The sequence below is a fragment of the Podarcis gaigeae genome (assembly GCF_964106915.1).
Source record: "Podarcis gaigeae genome assembly, chromosome: 1".
Taxonomy (NCBI): Eukaryota; Metazoa; Chordata; class Lepidosauria; order Squamata; family Lacertidae; genus Podarcis; species Podarcis gaigeae.
The window spans coordinates 31,208,928-31,230,441 of record NC_139678.1 but is presented as its reverse complement, the minus strand read 5'-3'; the positions used below and the strand labels follow the sequence as shown (position 1 = coordinate 31,230,441).

At 45.5% G+C, this 21,514-nt stretch overlaps 1 protein-coding gene across 1 annotated transcript; it reads right to left on the bottom strand.

Moving 5' to 3' along the window:
* Positions 1-61: 61 nt before the first annotated feature.
* PGF (placental growth factor) lies at positions 62-17,908 on the bottom strand. Its single transcript, XM_083738724.1, has 7 exons — positions 17,452-17,908; positions 14,372-14,414; positions 11,935-12,131; positions 10,320-10,396; positions 7,980-8,009; positions 7,753-7,821; positions 62-2,161 (listed from the first exon to the last, which is right to left on the bottom strand). The coding sequence occupies exons 1-6, from the start codon at positions 17,596-17,598 to the stop codon at positions 7,761-7,763; spliced, it is 555 nt and encodes a 184-aa protein (XP_083594850.1). The 5' UTR covers positions 17,599-17,908; the 3' UTR covers positions 62-2,161; positions 7,753-7,760.
* Positions 17,909-21,514: the final 3,606 nt, after the last annotated feature.

Sequence of the window (21,514 nt, the reverse complement as noted above, 5' to 3'; positions counted from 1 at the left end):
GTTTTTCGCCCCAGAAGAGATAATGGAATGAGCTGACAAAAATATTTTCAGAATCTGGAGCTGTGTTTTAACCATAACAGTATTATATTTAGAATTCATTTGGAATGTTGCTTCATTGCACTGAACAGAAAGCAGGAATCTTAAGTCCCACCACACCCCATAAAAAATAGACACTACCACAGGATAAAGATCAAGACCATATTGCAATCAGGTTGTCATATACAAGAAACAGCAAATCCATTGTGTCATATAAATGGTCCTTCTAGTCCTGTATCCAGTAGAAGCCTGTATTGGATATTGTGAGATTTTCCAAATGCTGAGAACGTTGGGGAATATTTCATTTCTTGTTTTCCCTATGAACCTCTAGCAAATGTAGATTCTTGCACAATCGCTGCATGAGGGTGCATGTCCTATCCTGATTAACAGCTACTGGTATTTCACACAGTTTTGTCTAGATTACTTTGAACATCTGTATGTCACGTCCCATGGCATTCTGGAGAACAGATGTGCTGCATGTTGAAATGCATCGTTATCTATATTTGAAACTACAAGTGGTCAATACATCTTCTACTTCTTCTGTAAAAGGATAAATAAGGCACTCTCTCATGTGGTTCTTCAAACTAATTTGTCATGCACCACCTCATTGCTTAGCCATCACTTTTACAATCTAATGCTGATCTGTAACATACTCAGCCGCACTGTAGCATGTAACTGATTTATAGATGGGCAATATTATGCACCCTAAAATGACACGACACCGATATTTCTTCAAACAGTGAGAGCTAATTTAGAATGCCTATTGCTTCACAATTATTCATTCAGAGTTTGGCTATTGTTATGCAGCCAAGCTACAGTTGCTTGCATTTTGCAACCCTTTCCAATAGGACTGACTGCTAATAAACCAGCAACAGCCCCCATTCCCAAAGGTGCCATTGGCATTGAGATGACATAGACAGCTGTTAGATGCGACACAATTTAGCAGAGAGAGGGTGGGAAGCAGTGGCATCATCCACTTCCATACCTTGTTGCTGTCTTTTCCAACCACCACAAAACCAGCTATATCAACAAAACGCTGCATAGTTAGTTATGTTACAATACGGATGCAAATGATACACAGCAGCACAAGACAGATTTGCCAAGCACAGGATTCTGCTACAATTTTGTTGGGAAAAGTGACTATGTGCGCTTTACAGATACATGAACCTTTAGATTTGGGGGATACTCTCTCTATTGTGTATTTTCCAGCACTAGTTTTTCGATAAACCAATTACTTATGCAGTAAAATATGATATTTGCGCACTAAACCCACAGCAGCTTGAGCTCTGCATAGGCTGTCTCTCCAACCTCATGATTCCCTTGGCTCCTCGCCTTTGTAACGCACTGGAGGTTTCTTCAGAATAGGACCTGCTGCCTCAGAACACAATTACTCTTTCCACAGCTTCCAAGATGCTACCTGACAAAGTACTCTTCCAGCTTTAGTTCATCAAGGAAGAAGGTATTTTAGAAGTATTGGGCTGACGAAGCATAGTTTCTTCTGATACACGAGTCCTTGGCAAGATAAAGAGAGCGTTTTCAATGCAACGGAATTGGTGGAAAGCAAAAAGACTTAGCCAAGGGCTGACGACACTGCTCAAACCACTTGTTTCGCTTTGCCACCTCACTGCCCAGCCAGACTGTAGCATCCAGACAATTCAGCTGGAAGCACCGGCTTCTGTTTGTGGCCAGTTTGTTCTAAGTTCATGCTGCATAATACTGCACCTGCCAGTTAGGCCAACTGCTCTTTTCTTGTACTTCCCTTCTGATTCCAATTCTGTGGATGTCAGTGTGAAATATTAGCTATATACGAAGGCAGGGAAAGAACCTAGGCAAACGTGTGGCTTCTTCTCTTCACCTGGCCCCCAGTCAACCTCCTATTATGCAGTTAGCATCTCCTGTTCACATTGGCTTGATCTGCTCCCACTGTGATGTTTCCTTGGTTCTTCCTGGTTTGCTCAGGATGGTTTGAAAGTGGTTGGACTGCTGCGGGCCCCTCCAGAATTCATCAGTCAAAAATGCGATGGGCTTGTGTGTAGGGGAGTGTTGAAGAGGACAGAGTAATAAATACAGGGACTGTGGCGCTGCCATCTGCTAACAAAGCAGCCACCTTCATCAGAAATCCCACCTGGAAAGAGAACAAGGGACAGGATGAACACCAAGAAGGTGGCTGGGTCTTGTGTTAACAGGCATGGAATGTGGATGCAGTAATTTTCAGCAAATTAGGAACCTAACAAGGCCATGCTGTCAAATGTATTTAACAACCTTAAAATCCAAATATCCCATAAAAAGAACATTTATACTTGTATGACAAAGGACTTTTGGACATTTTTTCTAGGATGTGACACACTTTTCACTGAATGCATTGCAGCCCAGCCCATCTATGTTTATTCAGAAGAAAGAACCATGTTATTCAAGTAAGTATGCATCCAACTGTGGCCTTAGTTCAACTGTCTCTCTGACAATTCATAAACATTACAAATCCACTACTGCTGCCACACCTAAAAAGCATTGCATAGTAAAACTTATCATATCTAACAATAGCTGCTTAGTTTACAGTGCTGTGAAAAAGGCTTAAGGCTAACCATGGATCACCAAATAGAGGAATTGCTCAGTTTTGAGTTGCTTTGTTTTAAATAGCTTCTCTCTCAAGGTGACCACTCTGCTGAATAAACACAAGACTTCAGATTGGCTGCAAGGCTGCTTTGGAGTTAGTCCGTCAACAGCTCAGTGTTTTGAGGAAAGCAGTCACTTTGTGGGGCTCCAATCCGCTGCTTCATCCTCTGCTTCAGGGTCATATTAACTGCACTGTACAGGGCTGCCAATAAGGGGGCACAGATGTATCAGGTCCCATTCAAGCAGTGCTCCCAGACTCTTAGCTTCTAAAAAATAAGTCAATCAGACATTTCTGAAGAAAGTTAGAGCACAAAACTTGGAGGCAGCTCTAATGCTTTGGCAGGTGCTACTGTTGCTAAAGGTGCTTGATCAATTTATCACTATTGCTAAGCAATCAGAGGAAGAACTGTTGACCACTCCCATCTGGGACTCAGGAGGGACCCCTCCCAGAGCAGCAGATAAAGCAGGAGAAGCTGAATACATAAGAATGACCTGCTGGATTAGGCCAATAACCCAACTAGACCAGCATATTGTTCTCACAGTGGGCAACCAGATGCCTGTGGGAAACCAGGGATAACATGAGCACAAGAGCTCATGAATGGTGCAGAACACTGGGGTATGTTTACTTAAGTACCTTCCTTGCAGGCACATTATTTCATTTACTCCCCAGGCATGTGCTGCCTTTACAAAGTAAAACACAACTGACTGGGCTTGGTGTGTTTGGCTTGCAAGTAACTCCTCTGAATTGCCACGTCCCCCATGCAGCCCCTACTGATCTGTTGTCATCACTAGGCTGCTATTTAGTAATAAACAGCAACTATAAAACAAAAATAAGAAATGAAAAATGCATCTGCAAATACAACCATGAAATAATCAAGCACCTTGTAACTGCTGCAAGATAATATTCCTACTTACTGTACTTTGACATAATAATATTTTATTGAGGTTGGCAAAATGTGTTTTGCTGAGACTTGTGATGCTGACATATTTGTTCCTTGTTGTATATCGATATCTTGCTTTTCCTTCCAGAAGTTCAAGGATTAACAATCAATCCCTCTTCCCAGGCAACTCTGAGAATTGTAGGTCTGTGAGGGGGAAAGGGGCCCCCTAACAGCTCTTAGCACCCTTAACTACAACTCCCAGGATTCTTTGGGGAAAACCAGGGCTGTTTAAAGTGCTTTAAATGTACAGGTATGGCCTGAGGGTGCATTCTGGCCTGTGATGTCTGCGTCCCAAAGGGATCTGCACATAGGTTGAAAGCCACTTTGATGAGGCCTATGTAAGTCATTGTCTAATATGTCACAATATTCCCTGCCATCTACTGTGGTCTTATCAAACTCTTAGAAGGAAAACTGTGTGTTCTTTAAACCGCTCTCTGTTTTGATGGTTATAATATCCCCACTGAAGACGATGATCACATTGGGCTTGGCAACACCAACAGCCTCCCGGGTGGCTAAGCCCACACCCAAGTTCTTTCATGTAATAATCACATTTCTCACTAGAATCCAGCTTCCAAGTTCCCAGAACAGGCCACACATTACGTGGGATTAAGCATGTCTCCTGAGGAACCTCTTAAAAATCTGACTAGATGCCACAAAGAGAATGCCAACTGTTTTAGTTGTCCTGGTCTTGGCTGCTCGGGGGCGTTCATCTTGTCTTTCTTGAGTAACAGCCCCACATGACAACCTTCTCTGGAAATGGAGATCTTTGGAAAATCTCTCTGTGTAAGAGTATGCATGTCAGAGAAAAGAGATTTTATTTTTGAAAAAATGTGCAGGATTAAGGCATAAGGGTCACGTACAATGAGATTTTTAAACTTCTAACACAGACTCCCATGCTTTATTTTAAAAACAGTTTAGAATGATGCAGATAAAACAGAATTTTAATTAATAGCAATTATTAATGAATTAATCTCCTTCCTCACACGCCTCAAGGTGATGTAGAAATTGCAATTAAAAACAGTTTAGGACAACACAGAAAATAGCAGCAGATAAAAAACAAAGCTAAGTAAACTCACATGGCAGAAGCCTAGGTTGCATCCACACTAAACAGTTAAAGCACATTTATACTGCTTTAACAGTCCTGGCTCTCCTACCACCCCAAATCCTGGGAGCTGTAGGTTATACCCCACAAAGCTACAATTCCTATAACCCTTAAAAACTACAGTTTATATATATAGGGGGAGCCATGGCCTTTATATGTGCTTTAAAGCATAGTGTAGATGCGACCTTCACCTGGGTAACAAATAAGGTTGTGCAGAAGTGAATTCTTACCACAATCCAGTTGGGAAGGAAGGTGAGGCATAGACGTGTGCTGTTTTTTAAATTAAATAATCTCATTGTAACTTGCTTAAGTCCTAGAGCCAGGGAAGAAACTAGGCTTTCTTTCACCCCAAAGACTTGGTTCGGCACCCCCCCCACCAGGTCCGTTTGCGTACACATGCACACCCCACTTTCATATTCAACTCCTGAGGGTTTCTTTGACGTGCCTGTTATAGCAGGGGGAGCTTCCAGAGGCTTCACTTGAACTCATTATGGCTTACCCTTGGCCTCAGTGATTCTTACTTCTGAGCAGAGCATGCCTAGGCATTGTACTAGTCACCAGGACTTACTTCTGAATTCAGTGATCCTTACTTATGAGTAAAGGTAAAGGGACACCTGACCATTAGGTCCAGTCGTGGCCGACTCTGGGGTTGTGGCGCTCATCTCACTTTATTGGCCGAGGGAGCTTCCGGGTCATGTGGCCAGCATGACTAAGCCGCTTCTGGCGAACCAGAGCAGCGCACGGAAACGCCGTTTATCTTCCCGCCAGAGTGGTACCTATTTATCTACTTGCACTTTGGTGTGCTTTCAAACTGCTAGGTTGGCAGGAGCAGGGACTGAGAAACGGGAGCTCACCCCATCACAGGGATTCGAACCGCCGACCTTCTAATCAGCAAGTTCTAGGCTCTGTGGTTTAACCCACAGCGCCACCCATGTCCCTTACTTATGAGTAAATATGCATAAATGTTATCACTGCAAATCCTTCCCCAGTAATATAAGGAATTATCTCACTTCCCTTTCCACAGCACAAGGTTATTTATTTCTCTGTCTGGTTTCAGTTCTCAGTGTCTAATTTCCCTCTTCCCCACCCCACTGCCCAGAGCACATCTAAAGTTGATCTTTGGTTCCAGGCCCTTATGCCTTAAACCTGCACTTAAGCAAACAAAATATTCCCACCAAATATACCTTTGTTTCTCCATCCAGACTAAGGGTTGTATCCAGCTAAGTCAAATTAGGAGTAAGCCTACTGAAACTAATGGATGTGACTAATTTTAGTCCACTGATTTCAATGGGTGTACTCTTGAGAATAGTTAGAGGAACCCTAAGGCATTTAACTGTTAAGTGCTGTTTTTATTATGCATTAGTTTTCTGTAAAGCATTTATTTTTCTTTTTAGGCAAGAAAGATGGGAGGAGTCTAAAAGGATACAGATTTTTAGAAACAGGAGTTTCAAAGCTGGAAAAAGCAAAGTTGCACCCTCAGCTACAATCCACAGAAACACTATGTTTCTACAAGTCACAATGGAAAACGTGCCCCACTTATCTCCTCAAATCCTCCCTTTCCCTGGAGATAAGGGCTCCAATCTGCTCAAATAAACAATAGTTTCACTTTTTCCTCCTGAAAGGTTAAAGTTTACTTTCTGGATAACAAAAGGCAAACCAGCTATTCAAGGCCTTGGTATTTGCTATTTTTGATCTCAAGTCCTTAAATGGGAAGGTTTTTATGGTGAGCTTTAAAAAGAAACACAGCAAGTTAAATGAATTTTAATTAGGGGTGCAACCTTTGATGGATGATTGAATGTAATCTGTCAGCAAAAGTTTTAGTCGCGAATTAAAATTTTTCTTCTGGCCTGACCAATTGGTGAGGTTGGCAAGGAGGAAAATCTTTGGGTCAGGGGAATCTTGAGGGGCCCATCACTGCAAAGCCCATAGTAATGCCTCCTCAACCCCCCTCATTGCTGCAAATTTGGTTGAAGGTGGTGGGTTGGAGGCTACTCAAGTCCTATTGAAATCAAGGGGGCAACTTCGTTGATTTCAATGGGATTTAAGGGCAATTTATCTTTAGCTACATCAGGGACTTTTCCTTTTGGGTTATGGGGTGTTTCAAGATGGCGGTTTACCACAGACTCAGTGCTGCTCATGCATATAAGGTTTTTGCAGTGTCCACCCTTAAAAATGCTGTCCCATCCCCCCCTTTTAATCTGGATTTATGCATTCTGAAAGAGGTTTTTTTAAAAAAAAATTATCAGATTTTCTGCAGAAACTGCAAATCCATATGAAATGGGAAAATAATACAGGACAGCATTCTGAAGAGGACAACATTGTGCAAAACCTGTGTGCATCTGCAGCTTCAAGTTCTAATAACTTGTCATGTGAAATTGCCCAGATTAGTGTTTGGTTCCAACAGTATGCTCACACATGCAAAGTCTGCTTCCAACAATGAGTAAAATAGCTCCATCAATCAGTTTACCTGTAAAGAAAAAGAGAGCCAGTGTGGTGTTAAGGGTTAAGAGTGTTGGAACTATGACCTGGAAGACCGAATTCCCACTGAGCACTGAAGCTCACTGGGGGACCTTGGGCCAGTCACTGTCTCTCAGCCTAACCTGCCTCACAGGGTTGTTGTGAAGGTGAAATTGGGAGCCGGAGAACCATGTGCAGCTCCTTGAAGGAAAAGGTGGTATATAAAATGAAACAAATGCACCTCAGAAACATTTATGATAGTAGGAACAATAGAGGTTGTGATTCTGTGGCCCTAGAACCTGAGAGTTCCATCACCAAAAACAACCCACAGCCAGGGAGATTATTACACTGGCAAACATGCAGTGAAAACTACATATATATTGATCTGTACAGATATTTAGAATACTGGTATGTTTTTAGTTTATTGATGGTGTCTATTTATTATTTTAATGTTTTAATTGTGTTTACTAATAATCTAACTTCGCATTATCCATGCCAGTAAACAGGAGCCAAAAGCAGGCACTTCTGGTAGCAAACATCTACACAGCTAAACCATAACTTGAAGAATTATTCTTCCCCCAATTCCCTGGTATTGACACTCACCTAGAGGATCAATCTTTGGGTCTCTGCTTTGCCCTCTTCCTCTTGCTGCGTCCCTTGGGTCTCTTCCTCCTTCAGGAGGGAAGCAGGAAGGAAACAGAAGAGACGGTGGGAAATGAGACACCAATAATAATAACTTTATTATTTATACCCCGGCCATCTGGGTCGCCCCAACCTCTCTCCACTATGAAGAGTAACCAACGTCCAGAAACCTTGCTAATTCTACTTACCTCCCTGACTTCACAGCATCCCGCCGAGGCCTAGGGAGAAGAGAGTTAGACTGTCACGTTCAGAGTATGGGGCTGCAACGTTCATAGATATTAAGAGATCCAATGTGATGGGAATAGCAAAAAAACTCACAGATGGGCTTGCCCCCTAAATGTGATGATTTCCTCTTTATAAGGAACAGAGTCATTCAGAGCTTCTAGACTCATGTTCTGCTACCTGGCATGGTTCATAGTGGCCAAGGATCCCAACCCCACCTCACACACACCCCACTGTCTATCACTGAACCAGGCCCCATATTTTGGCTCACACAAGGCCCAGTATCCCTTCTTAGACCACCAAACGCAGGTGAGATCCCGTTAACAGCAACATTATCTCATAAGCAACATTATTCAGTCGCACCCACTGAAATGGTCTGTTGGGACAGAATTTCAAATATGTTATTGGATGTTGAGGGGGAGAATGGTAGGTAGAAATAAAGGAGAGCATCAAGTGGCTTTCAGTCTCTCTACAAAGATCCCTTCAGGAAGCAGGCACTGCAGGCAAAAATGCACCCTCCCTTACAGCACATGTTGTACACCAACAGGATTAGCCGAGGCTAAGAGGAGTTAACAATGTTCTCAGCATCACTGCACATCAGCCCCCCCACGCTGCCAGTCTGAGACCACCTATTTTGGGCATTTCAGAGGCCAGTGTATTCAGAGGCAATACACTGATTAAGCTAGGGAATAATTATCTTGGAAAGGTAGTTTTTGTTTTGTCTCTGCTTGTGAGAGCAAGGATACTAGCTGGAAGTGAAGGGTTGTATGATGCTGTGTGTATTCGTGCTGCAAGCAACAGGGGCTGTTTCTTTGTTCCTTTTGGTAAAATGAGGTTCCTATAAAGGCCCCAAAGGCCACAAATGGACAGCTGAGTTGGAACAGCTGCTACTTCTGTCACATTTTGTCACTTGGTTGGGTTGCTGGCTCATTAAGCATCAGGCATGTAGGGCACCCCCAGGGCTGTGTATCTGCTGCAATTTCACTGGTGTCTAGAAAGCATGTAGAATATGACACTGAATGTTGAACTTGGCTTCATAAGAATTTTAGCTTCCTTTCTGTATTTTTTAAAAAAGCTTCTAGTCCTTATGACTGTGAAGATATGGTTGAACGAATATGACCAATGTCTGCTGAATTCTTCATGATTGGGGGTGACCTCGACTGTTCCTGCTCCTCCCAGTGACAAGTAAAACCATAATTAAATTGTGCAAAATGCAAACATTTGTGAAAAAAAGTATGAGCAATGATACACAATGGCACTGACCACAGGATCCAGCTTTTTCTGACACAGACTGTAAATTGTTGGGAACAACATTTCATTACTATGCTTTTTAACACAGATAACATACGGATTGTCAGGATTCCCCCCCCCCCCCAATTGTGTGCTGGCTAGGACAGCCATGCCTTTAGTCTAGTCAGCTTAAGGCACGGCAGACTTGAGGAGATTCAGTTACTCCAGCAGCCTTGCCTTTATGTAGCCAAGAAATCCAAAAAAATTCTAGTCAATCAGAGTGAGAATTGTGCGTGGAGTTCCTGGAGCAGAGCAAATGATGGAAGAACAACTGTTTCCTGCCGAGGAGGGCTTGGTGTCAACAATCTAACCCCTGGGGGAAAGCTGGAATTTGATCTAAATGTGCAGAAGGCACGCTCCAAGCCTGAGGTGTCAAGGAACATGCTGAAAGCGACTGTCCTGCTTCTTCATTTTGGGGCTGGCAGGAGGTGTAGTGGACTTAACTGCAGAGAATACAGTTCCCTCGCACTCCCCCCACCGGCCCAAATACATCCCATTGTGGCTCACCATGACAAGAATTGAGAACACCTGCCCCAGTTAAGCTCAGGTTACATTAACAGGCTGCCTGAGGCACCACCAGTCCAAGCCCCCTCACCTTTTAAAAAATATTTCTGCTGGCTCCCTTGGCTACTGTTTTTTGAAGGCTAAAATTAGAGGGAGTCAAATAGAGGGGCTTGTGGATTTCATTAAAGGGTCTCCCTACCCCACATCATTCCCTCTCCTTCCAGGGATTACTTGACTCCTGTGAAGCACTGGATACCCAGTGTGGCGTAATGGTTAGCGTGCTGGACCAGGACCAGGGAGACCAGGGTTCAAATCCCCGCTCAGCCAAGAAGCTCATGGGGTGACCTTGGGCCAGTCACCATCTCTTAGCCTAACCTACCTTACAGGGCTGTTGTGAAGGTGAAATGGGCAGGAGGAGAACCATGTACACCACTTTGAGCTCCTTCAAAGAAAAGGTGGTATATAAATGTAATTTTTTTAAAACAGAAAAATGTCATCATGAAGACACATACCTGCATACACACTTCCTATGCTCCACAAAGGACAGCTCCACATAGGGCGCTTGTTCTTCTGAATTCACCTTCAGGAGCTGTAAGGGTGAAACCTATGTAACTCTCAGAGCATTTGGGACTTAAGAGAATGGGCAAGTAAGAGGCGGCATGACAGAAATTTATATAATTATGCCTAGCATGGAGAAAGTGCATAGAGAAAAGATGTCCACTAGAAGTTGTGGACACCCAACAAAGAGAAATGTTGGAAGATTCAGGGCAGAACAAAGAAAGTACTTCTTCACACAGCATATAGTTAAACTATGGAACTCACTGCCACAGGAAGCACTGACGGGCCGCCATCTTGGATGGATTTAAAAGAGGATTGGACAAATCCATGGAGGAGAGGGGCTATTGATGACTACCAACTATGATGGCTATGTTCTACCTTCACTGTCAGAGGCATCGTGTCTCCGAATACCAGTTGCTAGAAATCACAGGAATGCACTGAGCTTCAGTTTCCCAGCTTGCACAGAAGATGTAAAGCAAAGAAATGCTGACCACTATGGGGAAGGGCTGTAGCTCAGGGGTAAAAGCACCAGCTTTTAATGCGGAAGGTCCCAGGTTCAATCCCCAGCATGTCCAGGTAGAACTGGGAGAGCGCCCTGTCTGAAATCCTAGGGAGCTGCTGCCAGTCAAAGTAGACCCAAACATGGGTCTCTAGCTGTTTTGGGGCTACAATTCCTACCAGTGTGGTGTAGTGGTTAAGAGCGGTAGACTCGTAATCTGGGGAACAGGGTTTGCGTCTCCGCTCCTCCACAGGCAGCTGCTGGGTGACCTTGGGCTAGTCACACTTCTCTGAAGTCTCTCAGCCCCACTCACCTCCCAGAGTGTTTGTTGTGGGGGAGGAAGGGAAAGGAGAATGTTAGCCACTTTGAGACTCCTTCGGGCAGTGATAAAGCGGGATATCAAATCCAAACTCTTCTTCTTCTACCACTGGTCCTGCTAGCTAGGGATGATGGGAGTTGCAGTCCAAAAACAGGTGGAGACCCAAGTTTGGGAAACATTGGTATAGACCAGGGTAGTCAACCTTTTTATACCTATCGCCCACTAACACATCTTTCTTGCATTACCGCCCACCAGTGCTCGATGGAAGGAGGATTCAGCTTGTGTGGTGTAGTGGTTAAGAGCGGAGCCAGTGTGGTGTAGTGGTTAAGAGCGGTAGTCTCGTAATCTGGGGAACCGGGTTCGCGTCTCCGCTCGTCCACATGCAGCTGCTGGGTGACCTTGGGCTAGTCACACTTATTTGAAGTCTCTCAGCCCCACTCACCTCACAGAGTGTTTGTTGTGGGGGAGGAAGGGAAAGGAGAATGTTAGCCGCTTTGAGACTCCTTAAAGGGAGTGAAAGGCGGGATATCAAATCCAAACTCTTCTTCTTCTTCTTGTGCCGTAGAACCCCCTACCGCCCATCTAGAATCCTAAAACGTCCACTAGTGGGCGGTAGGGACCAGGTTGACAACCCGTGGTGTAGACAATAATGAGGTAGATGGGCCAATGGCCTGACTTGGTATAAGGCCGCTTTCTATATTCCATGGAGAGACAGCTGGGAACAAAGCACCACAAAGCCCAACCTCTTTACCTGCATGGTGATGTTGGCTACCTCCGTCGGGACGCACTGGAGCCTCTCGTCTCCACAGCACCCGCTGCAGCGCTGCAAGAAGACGCAGGAAGGGCTGAACACATGCTCTACTTCACTGGGGTACTCGGATACCACATCAACGAGCTTCTCCAAGGGCTGGCAGGAGCTGCGGTTCCAAACGTCATGAAAGGAGACAACTGAAGAAGATACAAAAGATTTGGGGTGACAGGTTCAGAGTATGGACAACGGGAGACACGGCTGCTTCAGGTAACTGGTGGGCAGGACAGTTGTAGGAAGCTGCCTTGTATCAGATGCATCCGCCTTTGCCAACCTGGTTCTCTCCAGTTGTTTTGGACTACAACTCCCATCAGCCCCAGTCGCCATTGGCTGTGCTATCTGGGGCTGATAGGCAACATAGTCCACAACATCTGCACTAACCATTAAAAACAGTATTGTGCTGCTTTAAATAGCCAGGGCTTCCACCAAAGAATCCTGGGAACTGTGGCTTGTTAGAAGTGCGGAAGGTTGTTAGGAGAAGGAGAGCCCCATTCCCCTCACAGGCCGACAATTCCCAGAGTCCCCTGGGAAGAGGGTTTGCCAGTTAAGCTACTCTGGGAATTGTAGCTGTGTGAGGGGAACAGGGGTCTCCTAACTGCTCCTTTACCACCATTTCCACAGTAAGGCAGACTGCAGGGCAAGGACATTCCATGTTGTCCAAACCATCTGTAACTTAAAGGCCTTTCGAAAAGCATCTTTCCTAAGAGTGTTATTAATGCCACTGGCAGAAACTTCTAGATTCAGCGGTTTTGCAGAAAACATCTCAGTTTCTCAGCCAGAACTTTGACATCTCCTTGCCAGGAAAATGGTGTGTTTGGAAGTCACAGGGAAGTCTGATTTATCCAGCAGAGTCTCCGACTTAAGTAAGTGCTGATTATAACACCATTTCATGGGCTTGGCGGAAGCTTCCGGCCTCCCATCCTTTCTTTCAATAAGCGAGACTGGAAACGCTTGGCTTTAGATCAGAAGGAAGTCAGAACATCACAGGCCTTTAATTTCAACTATAATATGATCACATGGGGAAAGGACATAAATCCAGAACCGCAATCTTATCCATCTCCTTCACAATGTATCACAGATGTTGAAAACTGTGTGAAACTGTTGTAAGATTGGGAGAGGGTAAATGCAACCCAAAAAGTCTCCACATGTTCTTGAATGGCATGTGGCAAAGTTGCAAGGCACATCTTCTGTTAGGAAAACTGTAAGTAAATGGCTCAGGAAGGCGAGGAGATGGTTGAATAATACTTGCCGCCGCCGCCACCATCCCTGTCCAGACAAAGGGCAGGGGGAGCTAGTTGCCTCTGTCTGACTGCAATATTTGAGTGAGACACAGACAAAGAGGGAGACAGCTGAAATCTCGGCTCTACAAGCTGCTCAGATCTGACTGGGGACGGAGCAGTGAGCGTGGATGTTTTCGTGCTGTGTGCCTCCACCTAGGCTCAACCTGTATATCTGAAAATAAACTCCTATGTTGCAAAGCACCATAAACTTCCAGTGACTACCTTCCAATGAAAACCAAACCTAGGCAAGCACTGCACCTCTGGAATTTCTCTGTGCTCAGAGAGGTGGGGAGAGTGTTAGATTACCACCACCACCGCTGCTGGTGCTACTAATACTACTGTATTTACTTATATAGCCTCATCGGTATGCACTAGGAGCACAAAAGGTCAAGGTCCCTGCCCCTAGGGGCTCACAATCTAAAATTTGACACAAGTGAAAAGACAGAGGAAGGGAAGACAGGGGGGAATCAGGGAAAGAATGTGTAATTATTCAGTTTGCATATGCTTAGGCTTCATTATAGGCTAAAGGCCAAATTAGATGTGCCATTAAATGTGTCTTTGCTTTTAATGCATAGGCATAAAAAATGCTAATAATTATCATGATGGAGGAGACTTAACCCTTTCATCTCCTACTGCAGTCCTGAGGAAAATCTCTCTTTCTCCTCTGAAAGTTGTCGTTGCATCGGGCGGAAATCCTGCACTGAGCCCAACAGAGGATTTCCTTCCAGTGCAAATGCCAGCTTCAGAGGGTGGAGTTTCCTAAGCAGAGGAAAGGGTTAATCTCCCACCCAGCCCACCTGCTGTGATCCCAATAATTATCAGCTCTCCCCCATCCCCCAGCAGCTTCTATTTGCATTTTTTATTAAAAAAAATCTGCACATTAAATACAAAGACACATTTAATATCATGGCTAATTTGGCTATTAGAAGTCTCACTGATAGCATGCAGAAAATTCGTTTCATCTCTGAACCAATGAACAACTGTCTGGTGTGCCAAAACAAAGACAATGACATAATAGAGCCTTCAAGTCTCTTCCATTCACATGTGTCTTCTTGGAGGCCCTTTTGACATCATAAAAGAGGGACAAGCTTCACACTCACCTGCCGCTTCAGTGGTGCTGTTCTGAAGAAGCACATCTTGCCTCTAGGGAGAGAAAGGGGAGAGGAAAGTAATTTTTCCCAGGCATTCCCAACACTAGCAATTCAGCGTGGATCATTTCTGTAAAGCACAGAAGACAGTGGGATGATCCTCATGTGCTGAAACTTGTTTAAAGGCCGCATTTTATTTTCTAAAATGAGATCAATTGATTAAGATGTTGCAAGGGAGGTTTTTGGTCAAAAGGCACATTGTCCACATGCTGCAGTCCAGGACTCAAGAGTACAGAAAATTCCTTCCTTCCTCCTTTGGTACCTGTGCAATCTTGTACTCATTGATAAGCGTGCAGTGCATAGTAGCCTTGGTTAATGTATGTGTCACCTGTTAATTTATTATGATTTCTACAGCACGGGGTATTACAAAGTAACAGGAAGTCAGGTCCCTGCCCTGAGGAATTTACAATCCAGAGTTTGACACAGCAGGGCAACAGAGTGATGGGAAGAAGAAGCCCCACCAATGTAACTGGTTCAACTCAGAATCTCCCAACCGCTTATCAGCTGGGATCAGTTCTATATGCTTGAATCCAGAGTATACCAGAGCCCAAAATATTTATTCAGCAAATTACTGGATTTAAATAACACCTTTCTTCCTATCATGGCTATGAAAATGGTTCACAATACAAATATATTGTCGCTTCAGTGTTAAAATCAGCTGCACAGTCTTTACTTTGCCTCCCTCACCAATGTATTGTAAAATCAGACCCAGACATGGAAGATGTAAAATAATCAAGAAGGGAATAAATATATTGCTGTTTTTTCATCCTTGTATTTTTTTTAAGCTGATTTGATTTGCCTGTATTTTTATCATTCTTTATATTTTCTTTTTATCCTGAGAATTTCTTTACAGAGGTGGTGTAGAAATTTTAGTAAAGAACTATTTCTGCTAGGTTGGCCAGTGAAATGGATGTGTCTTGATTTATTTCATGAATAATTTGTTCAACTAGCTTTGCCTGGATCCAACCCACTAACAGTATGCCTCTAAGCATGCGCAAAGTGCTTTTGCTACACCAATCAACTTGCACGTATATGAGATTAGAGAGAGAAGCTGCAAGTGAGAGAATGTGACTTCAAGCCAAGCATTAGTCAGCTCCTCTCATTTCAAAATGAAGTCCTTTTCCAATCTGCTATGATTAATCTACTGATGATGTCATGTCTCTTGCAAGCCCCTTGGGTTACTGAGTTACAGAAGTGCTCTCCTTGTTCAGTGGGTCTACTCTGAGTTTGGCTACCACTGGATATCACCCAGAAACCGCAATTCTATTTCAGGCCAGTAGATATCAGTCTAGCAGTGCACAACTTCCCTCTCCAGAAAATTTAACGTTTTTACTCGAAAGAGTGAGGCAAGTAAATATTTGAGGTGGCCAGATAAATGGAATCGTAGAATTGTAGACTTGGAAGGGACATCAAGGCTCATCTAGTCCAACGGTTTGCACTAAAGAAGAGTCTTGGGTCAGAAATTATTGACGTTTGCTCCTCTCAGAGTCTAGTGCCCACCTGGGCATGCTCAAGGTCAGCATGCTGGGGGAAGTGGACAGATTCTTTCCAGGTCTTCTGCTCTTGAGGGCAATCCATCTTAATCAAGGGGCTTTTCTGCTTGTTTGTGCCAGAATATAGGGACTGCTTGGCATTGGGGCAATCCAGTGGTCCAGGAGGCAGGTAGGAAGCCTACTCAACCTGCATTCCATTCCAGTTAAGAACTTCAGAAAGCCCTTAAGGTGTTTTCAGCCTGGGTGCCCTTGACTTCCATGAGCGTATCTGCACGGCTTGGTGCCAGTCTTCTGAAATGTCTATCTGGGTGTAGCAACTTGACACAGGAGAGATAAGCAATATACTATGGTGGATGCAGTATCCTTGCAAGAACACGCAGATCCTCAGAAATGGCTTTGACAATGCTTCACAAGACATGCACACTTTAATGCTCTGTGCTAATCTGGTTCTAGACTCACCCACCCACTCACTGACAGAACTCTGGGGGATTGTTGCTGTTTTCAGGTGGGATTGAAACACATACCAGCAAATTCGGGTTGTGCAATTAATAGTTGATTGGGAGTGGAAGAAATCCACTTCCCCAAATGATTGGGGAAATGAACTAGAAAGTGTGCAATAATCTAACCTCCCCACAAAAAATCAGAAGTAATGTTCATTAAATAGACAACGTAATCTAGTCTCCCTGCAAACAAATCAAGACAAATGCTCAATAAACAGGCTGACTGAAAACACCTTCAGTTTCACACAAAAGAAAGGGTAGGAAAGGATGAGAAAGAGTATCTTGGCTGCAAGGACAGGATAATTAAAATGTGTTTTTTTAAAACAAAACTAAAAAACAACACATACCGGTAGCATTTCCCCCTAACTGAAGCCACACACTTAGGCAATTTACCAGGTCGGTCAATCAATCATTCCTGAATCTGGGCTATGCTTTCTGCCCCACCAGATCAAGGATTCCTCTAAGCCTGGTAAACTCCCCCCCCCCCCTCAGTGCCAAGGTGCTTCCTGGGACTCCAGGAGACGGTAGCAGTGCCTATGAGCATCTGCAGAGTGCCTTCTTTCCCCACACTACTAAATAATTATAACACACCTGAGATTTGGAGATTTAAAAAACTTCCAGATCATAAGAGATCTTTCCTCCGTAGAGTACTTCCAGTTTTAAAATAAAGACCTAAACACCGTGAAGTGTAAATTTCAAGAGTGTAAACTTGTGCCTGGGTTCACGTCTTTTTCCCCCCGACGCTCAAGCTCTGCACCTCGTGGGGCGCGCCGAGTTCAGCCACTGAACAACCACTGTCGTTTTCCACGTACCTGGGATCCGGACAAGGCTTCCGGAACAGAGGGCGTGCTAATTCCAGGGTTGCAGCCCGGTTCCTCGCATTTTAAGTCACGGGACGGCACGAACAGTAATCGGCTGCCGCCCCAAACCCACTCTGACACCTCTCTGCCAGCCCCTCTGGGGATGAGGAAGGAAGGGGCAGCCCCACCCCAGCCTCACCTGCCAGGGGCCAGGACAGAGGGGCTTCTGTGGAGCTCACCTGCGCGCCCACAACCCGCAGGGCGAGAGCCACCAGCAAGCCCCCGAAGAGCTGCATCGCGGGCGCCGGCTCCCTCCGCTTCTCTCTCTCGCAGGTCTCAAGTTCCGATTCGGAGCGGGAAGCTATGCCTCGATTCCTACTGCACATTGGTCAGCATAGCCGGCGGCGGGGCGGCAAGCCGCCGCGTCGCGCCTGCAGGATCCCTGGCTGGCTGGCTGGGCGCGTGTGGTTCCTTCCCAGAGGAGCCTGGCGGGCGCCAGCAGGGGAAGCGCTCTTTTTCCCGGGCGCCAAGCGGAGCTGGAGAGGGAACGAACAGCGGAGGGACCGGCTCCCGGGCGACGCCGCTCCGCCGCGGGCTGCTCTGCGGAGCGAGGCTCTCTCGGCTGCACCTCCTGCTGCCCCGGGGCCACGTGAAGCGGGCGGCTGGCCGGCTCCTCCCCGCCCCCTCGGGCGCCCGCCCCCGCTCCCTGCATCCCCGCGGACCCCGGGAGGGCGCTTCCGGGCGCAGGCTTTGCGGGCAGGGCTGCCGGGTGGGCCAGCGTGGAGCGGGAAGGCCCTGCGTGACCTCCGACGGGAAGGCCCTTCTGCACCTCCCAGCGCGCAGGGTCGTCGAGGGCACCTCGAGGAGCGAGCGCGGGCCCCTGGCGGCGACAAGCGGTGCCCATCCGCCGCCCGAGCGACGGGAGGGTCTCTGGGCGCAGCTAGGCACGTCTGCTGCTCTTGCCTGACCTTTTCGCCTTACAGCCCCGACGTCGTGCAAAAGTGACATGCGGGGAAGGAGGTCGTGGAGATGGGGGGGGGGGAGTTCACACGTTATCTCGGATCGTTTATGTTTATGGGGCAGGAAGATGCTGCCAGCCATGACGCACATGGACCCAGCTTTGTGTATGGGTGCAGTGCCCAGGCTATCTTACGTCCTAGTCAAAGCTAATTACTTGCACCCAGTCCCAGCCACCCCAACTTCTAACTTCAGTTTTCATAAACAGACAAAATTCTTCAAAATATTAAAGGTATCAGAAATGTATAACAAAAATCTGTATAGAATTGGACACACACCCCCAAGGTCAGTCTTGATGACGTTGAGGGTCGCTTTACACCTTGGGAAGCCACCTGACATTATAAATGGAAATCTCACTATTGTGGTCACATGCTAGGAAGCTGCAGCTATTTGGGGCTTCCAGTGTGTGGACAAGCAGCTAAAACCTCAATAACGTTTTTATAGAGCTCTCACACAAACCAACAAGACTGTCTGGTGCCAGGGGTTGGATTATCCAATTAGCCCCCATAAGAGGGTGTTCAAACAAATGCATTCAGATTGCAGTCACACATATTACATCCACTTTGGCCATGACTTCAGTAATATGTCTTAGACCAGTGAGAGATGTTCAGTGAACACAAATAATCCTTTGCCCTGGGTCTTTTGTGGTGAGCCCTGGGTCTCTTGCCCTCCCTCCCTCCCTTTTAAACTTTGTTCAAGTTTTTAACTCTTTGAAACTTTGAAACTTTTACAACTTCAAACTTTATTTAAAGTTTCCTGGGCGTCTATACCTATGAATCAGCATGTACACGTTTTATGCCATTCGATGTAAAGAACTGTGCTCCAGTCCTTTAAGTACCTGGCAACTACAGACTTTAAGTACCTGGCAACTACAGACCAACAGCCCATCTAGTCCAGCATCCTGTTCGCACAGCAACTGACCAAGAAGCCTACACAGGGGCAGACTTTGGTCTTTCAAATTTCAGCAGTGCCCTGTGAGAGGCCAAAATTCTGTACCACCCACTTTCTGTTCTGCTCAATTCACTATGTCATAGTTACGACACTCTACAGCGCTCCCTAGGTCCAGCAGTGAGGTAGCATGAGGGGACCACAGGGGTGGTTGCCCCAGGCCCAAAATTGCTAAGGGATGCAAAATTTCAACCCCCGGTGCTCTTTTGTTGCTGGGGTCAGTGGCGTAGCGTGGGGGGTGCAGGGGGGGCCAGCCTCACCGGGCGCAACATCTGGGGGTTAGGGTTAGGGGGCGCAAATCCACGGGTTAGGGGGCGCAAATCCATGGGTTAGGGTGCGCAAATTACTTGCCTTGCCCCAGGTGCTGACAACCCACGCTACGCCACTGGCTGGGCTCCACTGGAAACAGCTTCTCCATTTAAACCAGGAAGTGACCTCTCCAGACAATAGAACGATGATCCTTCCGGTGCGGCGGAACTGGTTGCACTACCGTAAATCCGCCTCCAGCCTGCAAGCTGGACTTGAGCGTAGCTGCATTCTGCCAGTGCAAGGCCTCTGCCAGTGCAGGTAGAGCATAGCCATTGTGGCAGGTAGCCGCTTGTAGCCTCGTCCTTCATGAAGTTGGTGGCCCTCATTGCCTCCAATGGGAGTGTATGAACCACATGAGGAAGTGCTTTTCTTTTACACATGTCTCCCTACCCTCCATTCAGTCAAGCAAGAGCTCAAGGACACATTGCAGCCAGGCAGAAACACTCAGGGGGTTGAGGAACAGATGGCCACATTTGGACCCTGGGGTTGATGTTCCCAACCCCTGCCTTAGGATGTACTCTGCTACCGTACGCAGTAGAAGCACTGCCATTCAGAGTTTAAGATATACCATATTGGAAACCGCTTAAAACCACTTAAAAACTCTGATAAGGGTAAGCGAAATTACTCGGAAACTACCTTCGCCGCCATGTTGGAAAACAGAGTGTAGAAAGGAACCTGTCTCAGTGCCTGATGATTGACTGAATGGAACCATATAAGTGGGTTCAGTCTATAATTTTTACAATTCTTTACAATGTCCATTTAATCTCTGTTACTTTTCTCTCTCTCGCTCCGTGGCGCCTCTCTCTTTTTCTTTTGCTACACACCATTAAGATTAAGAAATCAAACTCTCAGAAGTCAGCATGAACCTCAAGTTTGCTGCCCTTGGATGTATGCCTTGAAACGGAATTCGTTTTGAACATATTCATCACGGCTAGTTATAATCTCTATTACAGAAGTTGTACAAGGGCCAAATCAGGATTAGGGTTTTATTGTTGCTGTCTGCTGTGCAAACACAGATGTAGGTGTTGTCTTGGCTCAAAAGTATTTCTCTTTTCCTTTAAAAAACATTGTTTGCTACTTATCACAGTATATAATTCAGTTGTGGCTTGGAATTTCACAATCCTGTGGTCATAGCATTAAATTCCACAAATTTCATGTGTGTATGTGAGTTGTGTGTTTAAAACATTTAAGTTTCCGCCTGAGGGTGAGTAAGTTGGATGCTAACAGTCTTGTTCCCTCCTCAAGAGCAGCTAGAAGAAACCTTGGCTTGTAAAGGAGATTCAGCTAGTTCAAACATGCTGTTTCTGATGTGATGAATTCCTTGGTGGTCAGCACCGCATTTAGGTGCACATAGGGCATTTGCCCTATCCTTCCCTGTAATGTATTAGCTTTCCAAATGCAGGGAAATGTTGACATGATGGCTTCATCAAGCAAGCGAAGCCTCATGTACATGCTGAAGTAATTATAGACTGCTGACAGCAGTGCCAGGTTTATGCGCAACCAGCTAAATAAACTACAGCTTAGGTTATCAGATTATTTATTTGTTCAGTTTATATCCTGCCCTTACTCCTTAAGGAGTGCTGGCTGGCCAACAACAAGTGTTAAAAACATCTTTAAAACAATTCTAGTTCAGATGCAGAGTGGGAAAGATTTTAACTTAAAAGGCTGGTTGGAAGGGGAATGTGGTCTGTAGGCCTGAAAAGGCAACAAAATGGTGCCTGCCTAATATTTGATGGGTGGGAATTCCACAGGGTAGGGGCCACAACACTGAAGGCCTGGTTTCTATATTGTAACAGAATGGACCTCCTGATAAACTAGAATCTTCAGGAGGCTCTCAACTGAAGAGTGTACTGATAGATTGGGCATATAACGGGTGAGGTGATCTTTCAGATTATGAGGGGCCTTGAAATAAATACCGTACTGTAAATAAAATGACTAAATGTCACGTCATGAGCAGAACACACAGACTCTTCTATTTGGTAAGTGCTGAACTGTATGTTACTGATCTTGTATACATTAGATGTTTTC

Bases quoted from the DNA above. Each gene is read 5' to 3' on its own strand.
- PGF (XM_083738724.1), bottom strand. From the start codon at position 17,598: ATGTGCAGTAGGAATCGAGGCATAGCTTCCCGCTCCGAATCGGAACTT. The intron at 10,397-11,934 runs GTAAAGAGGTTG...TCACCCTTACAG, and splicing joins TAGCCAACATCACCATGCAG to CTCCTGAAGGTGAATTCAGA. The intron at 8,010-10,319 runs GTATGTGTCTTC...TCTTCTCCCTAG, and splicing joins CATAGGAAGTGTGTATGCAG to GCCTCGGCGGGATGCTGTGA.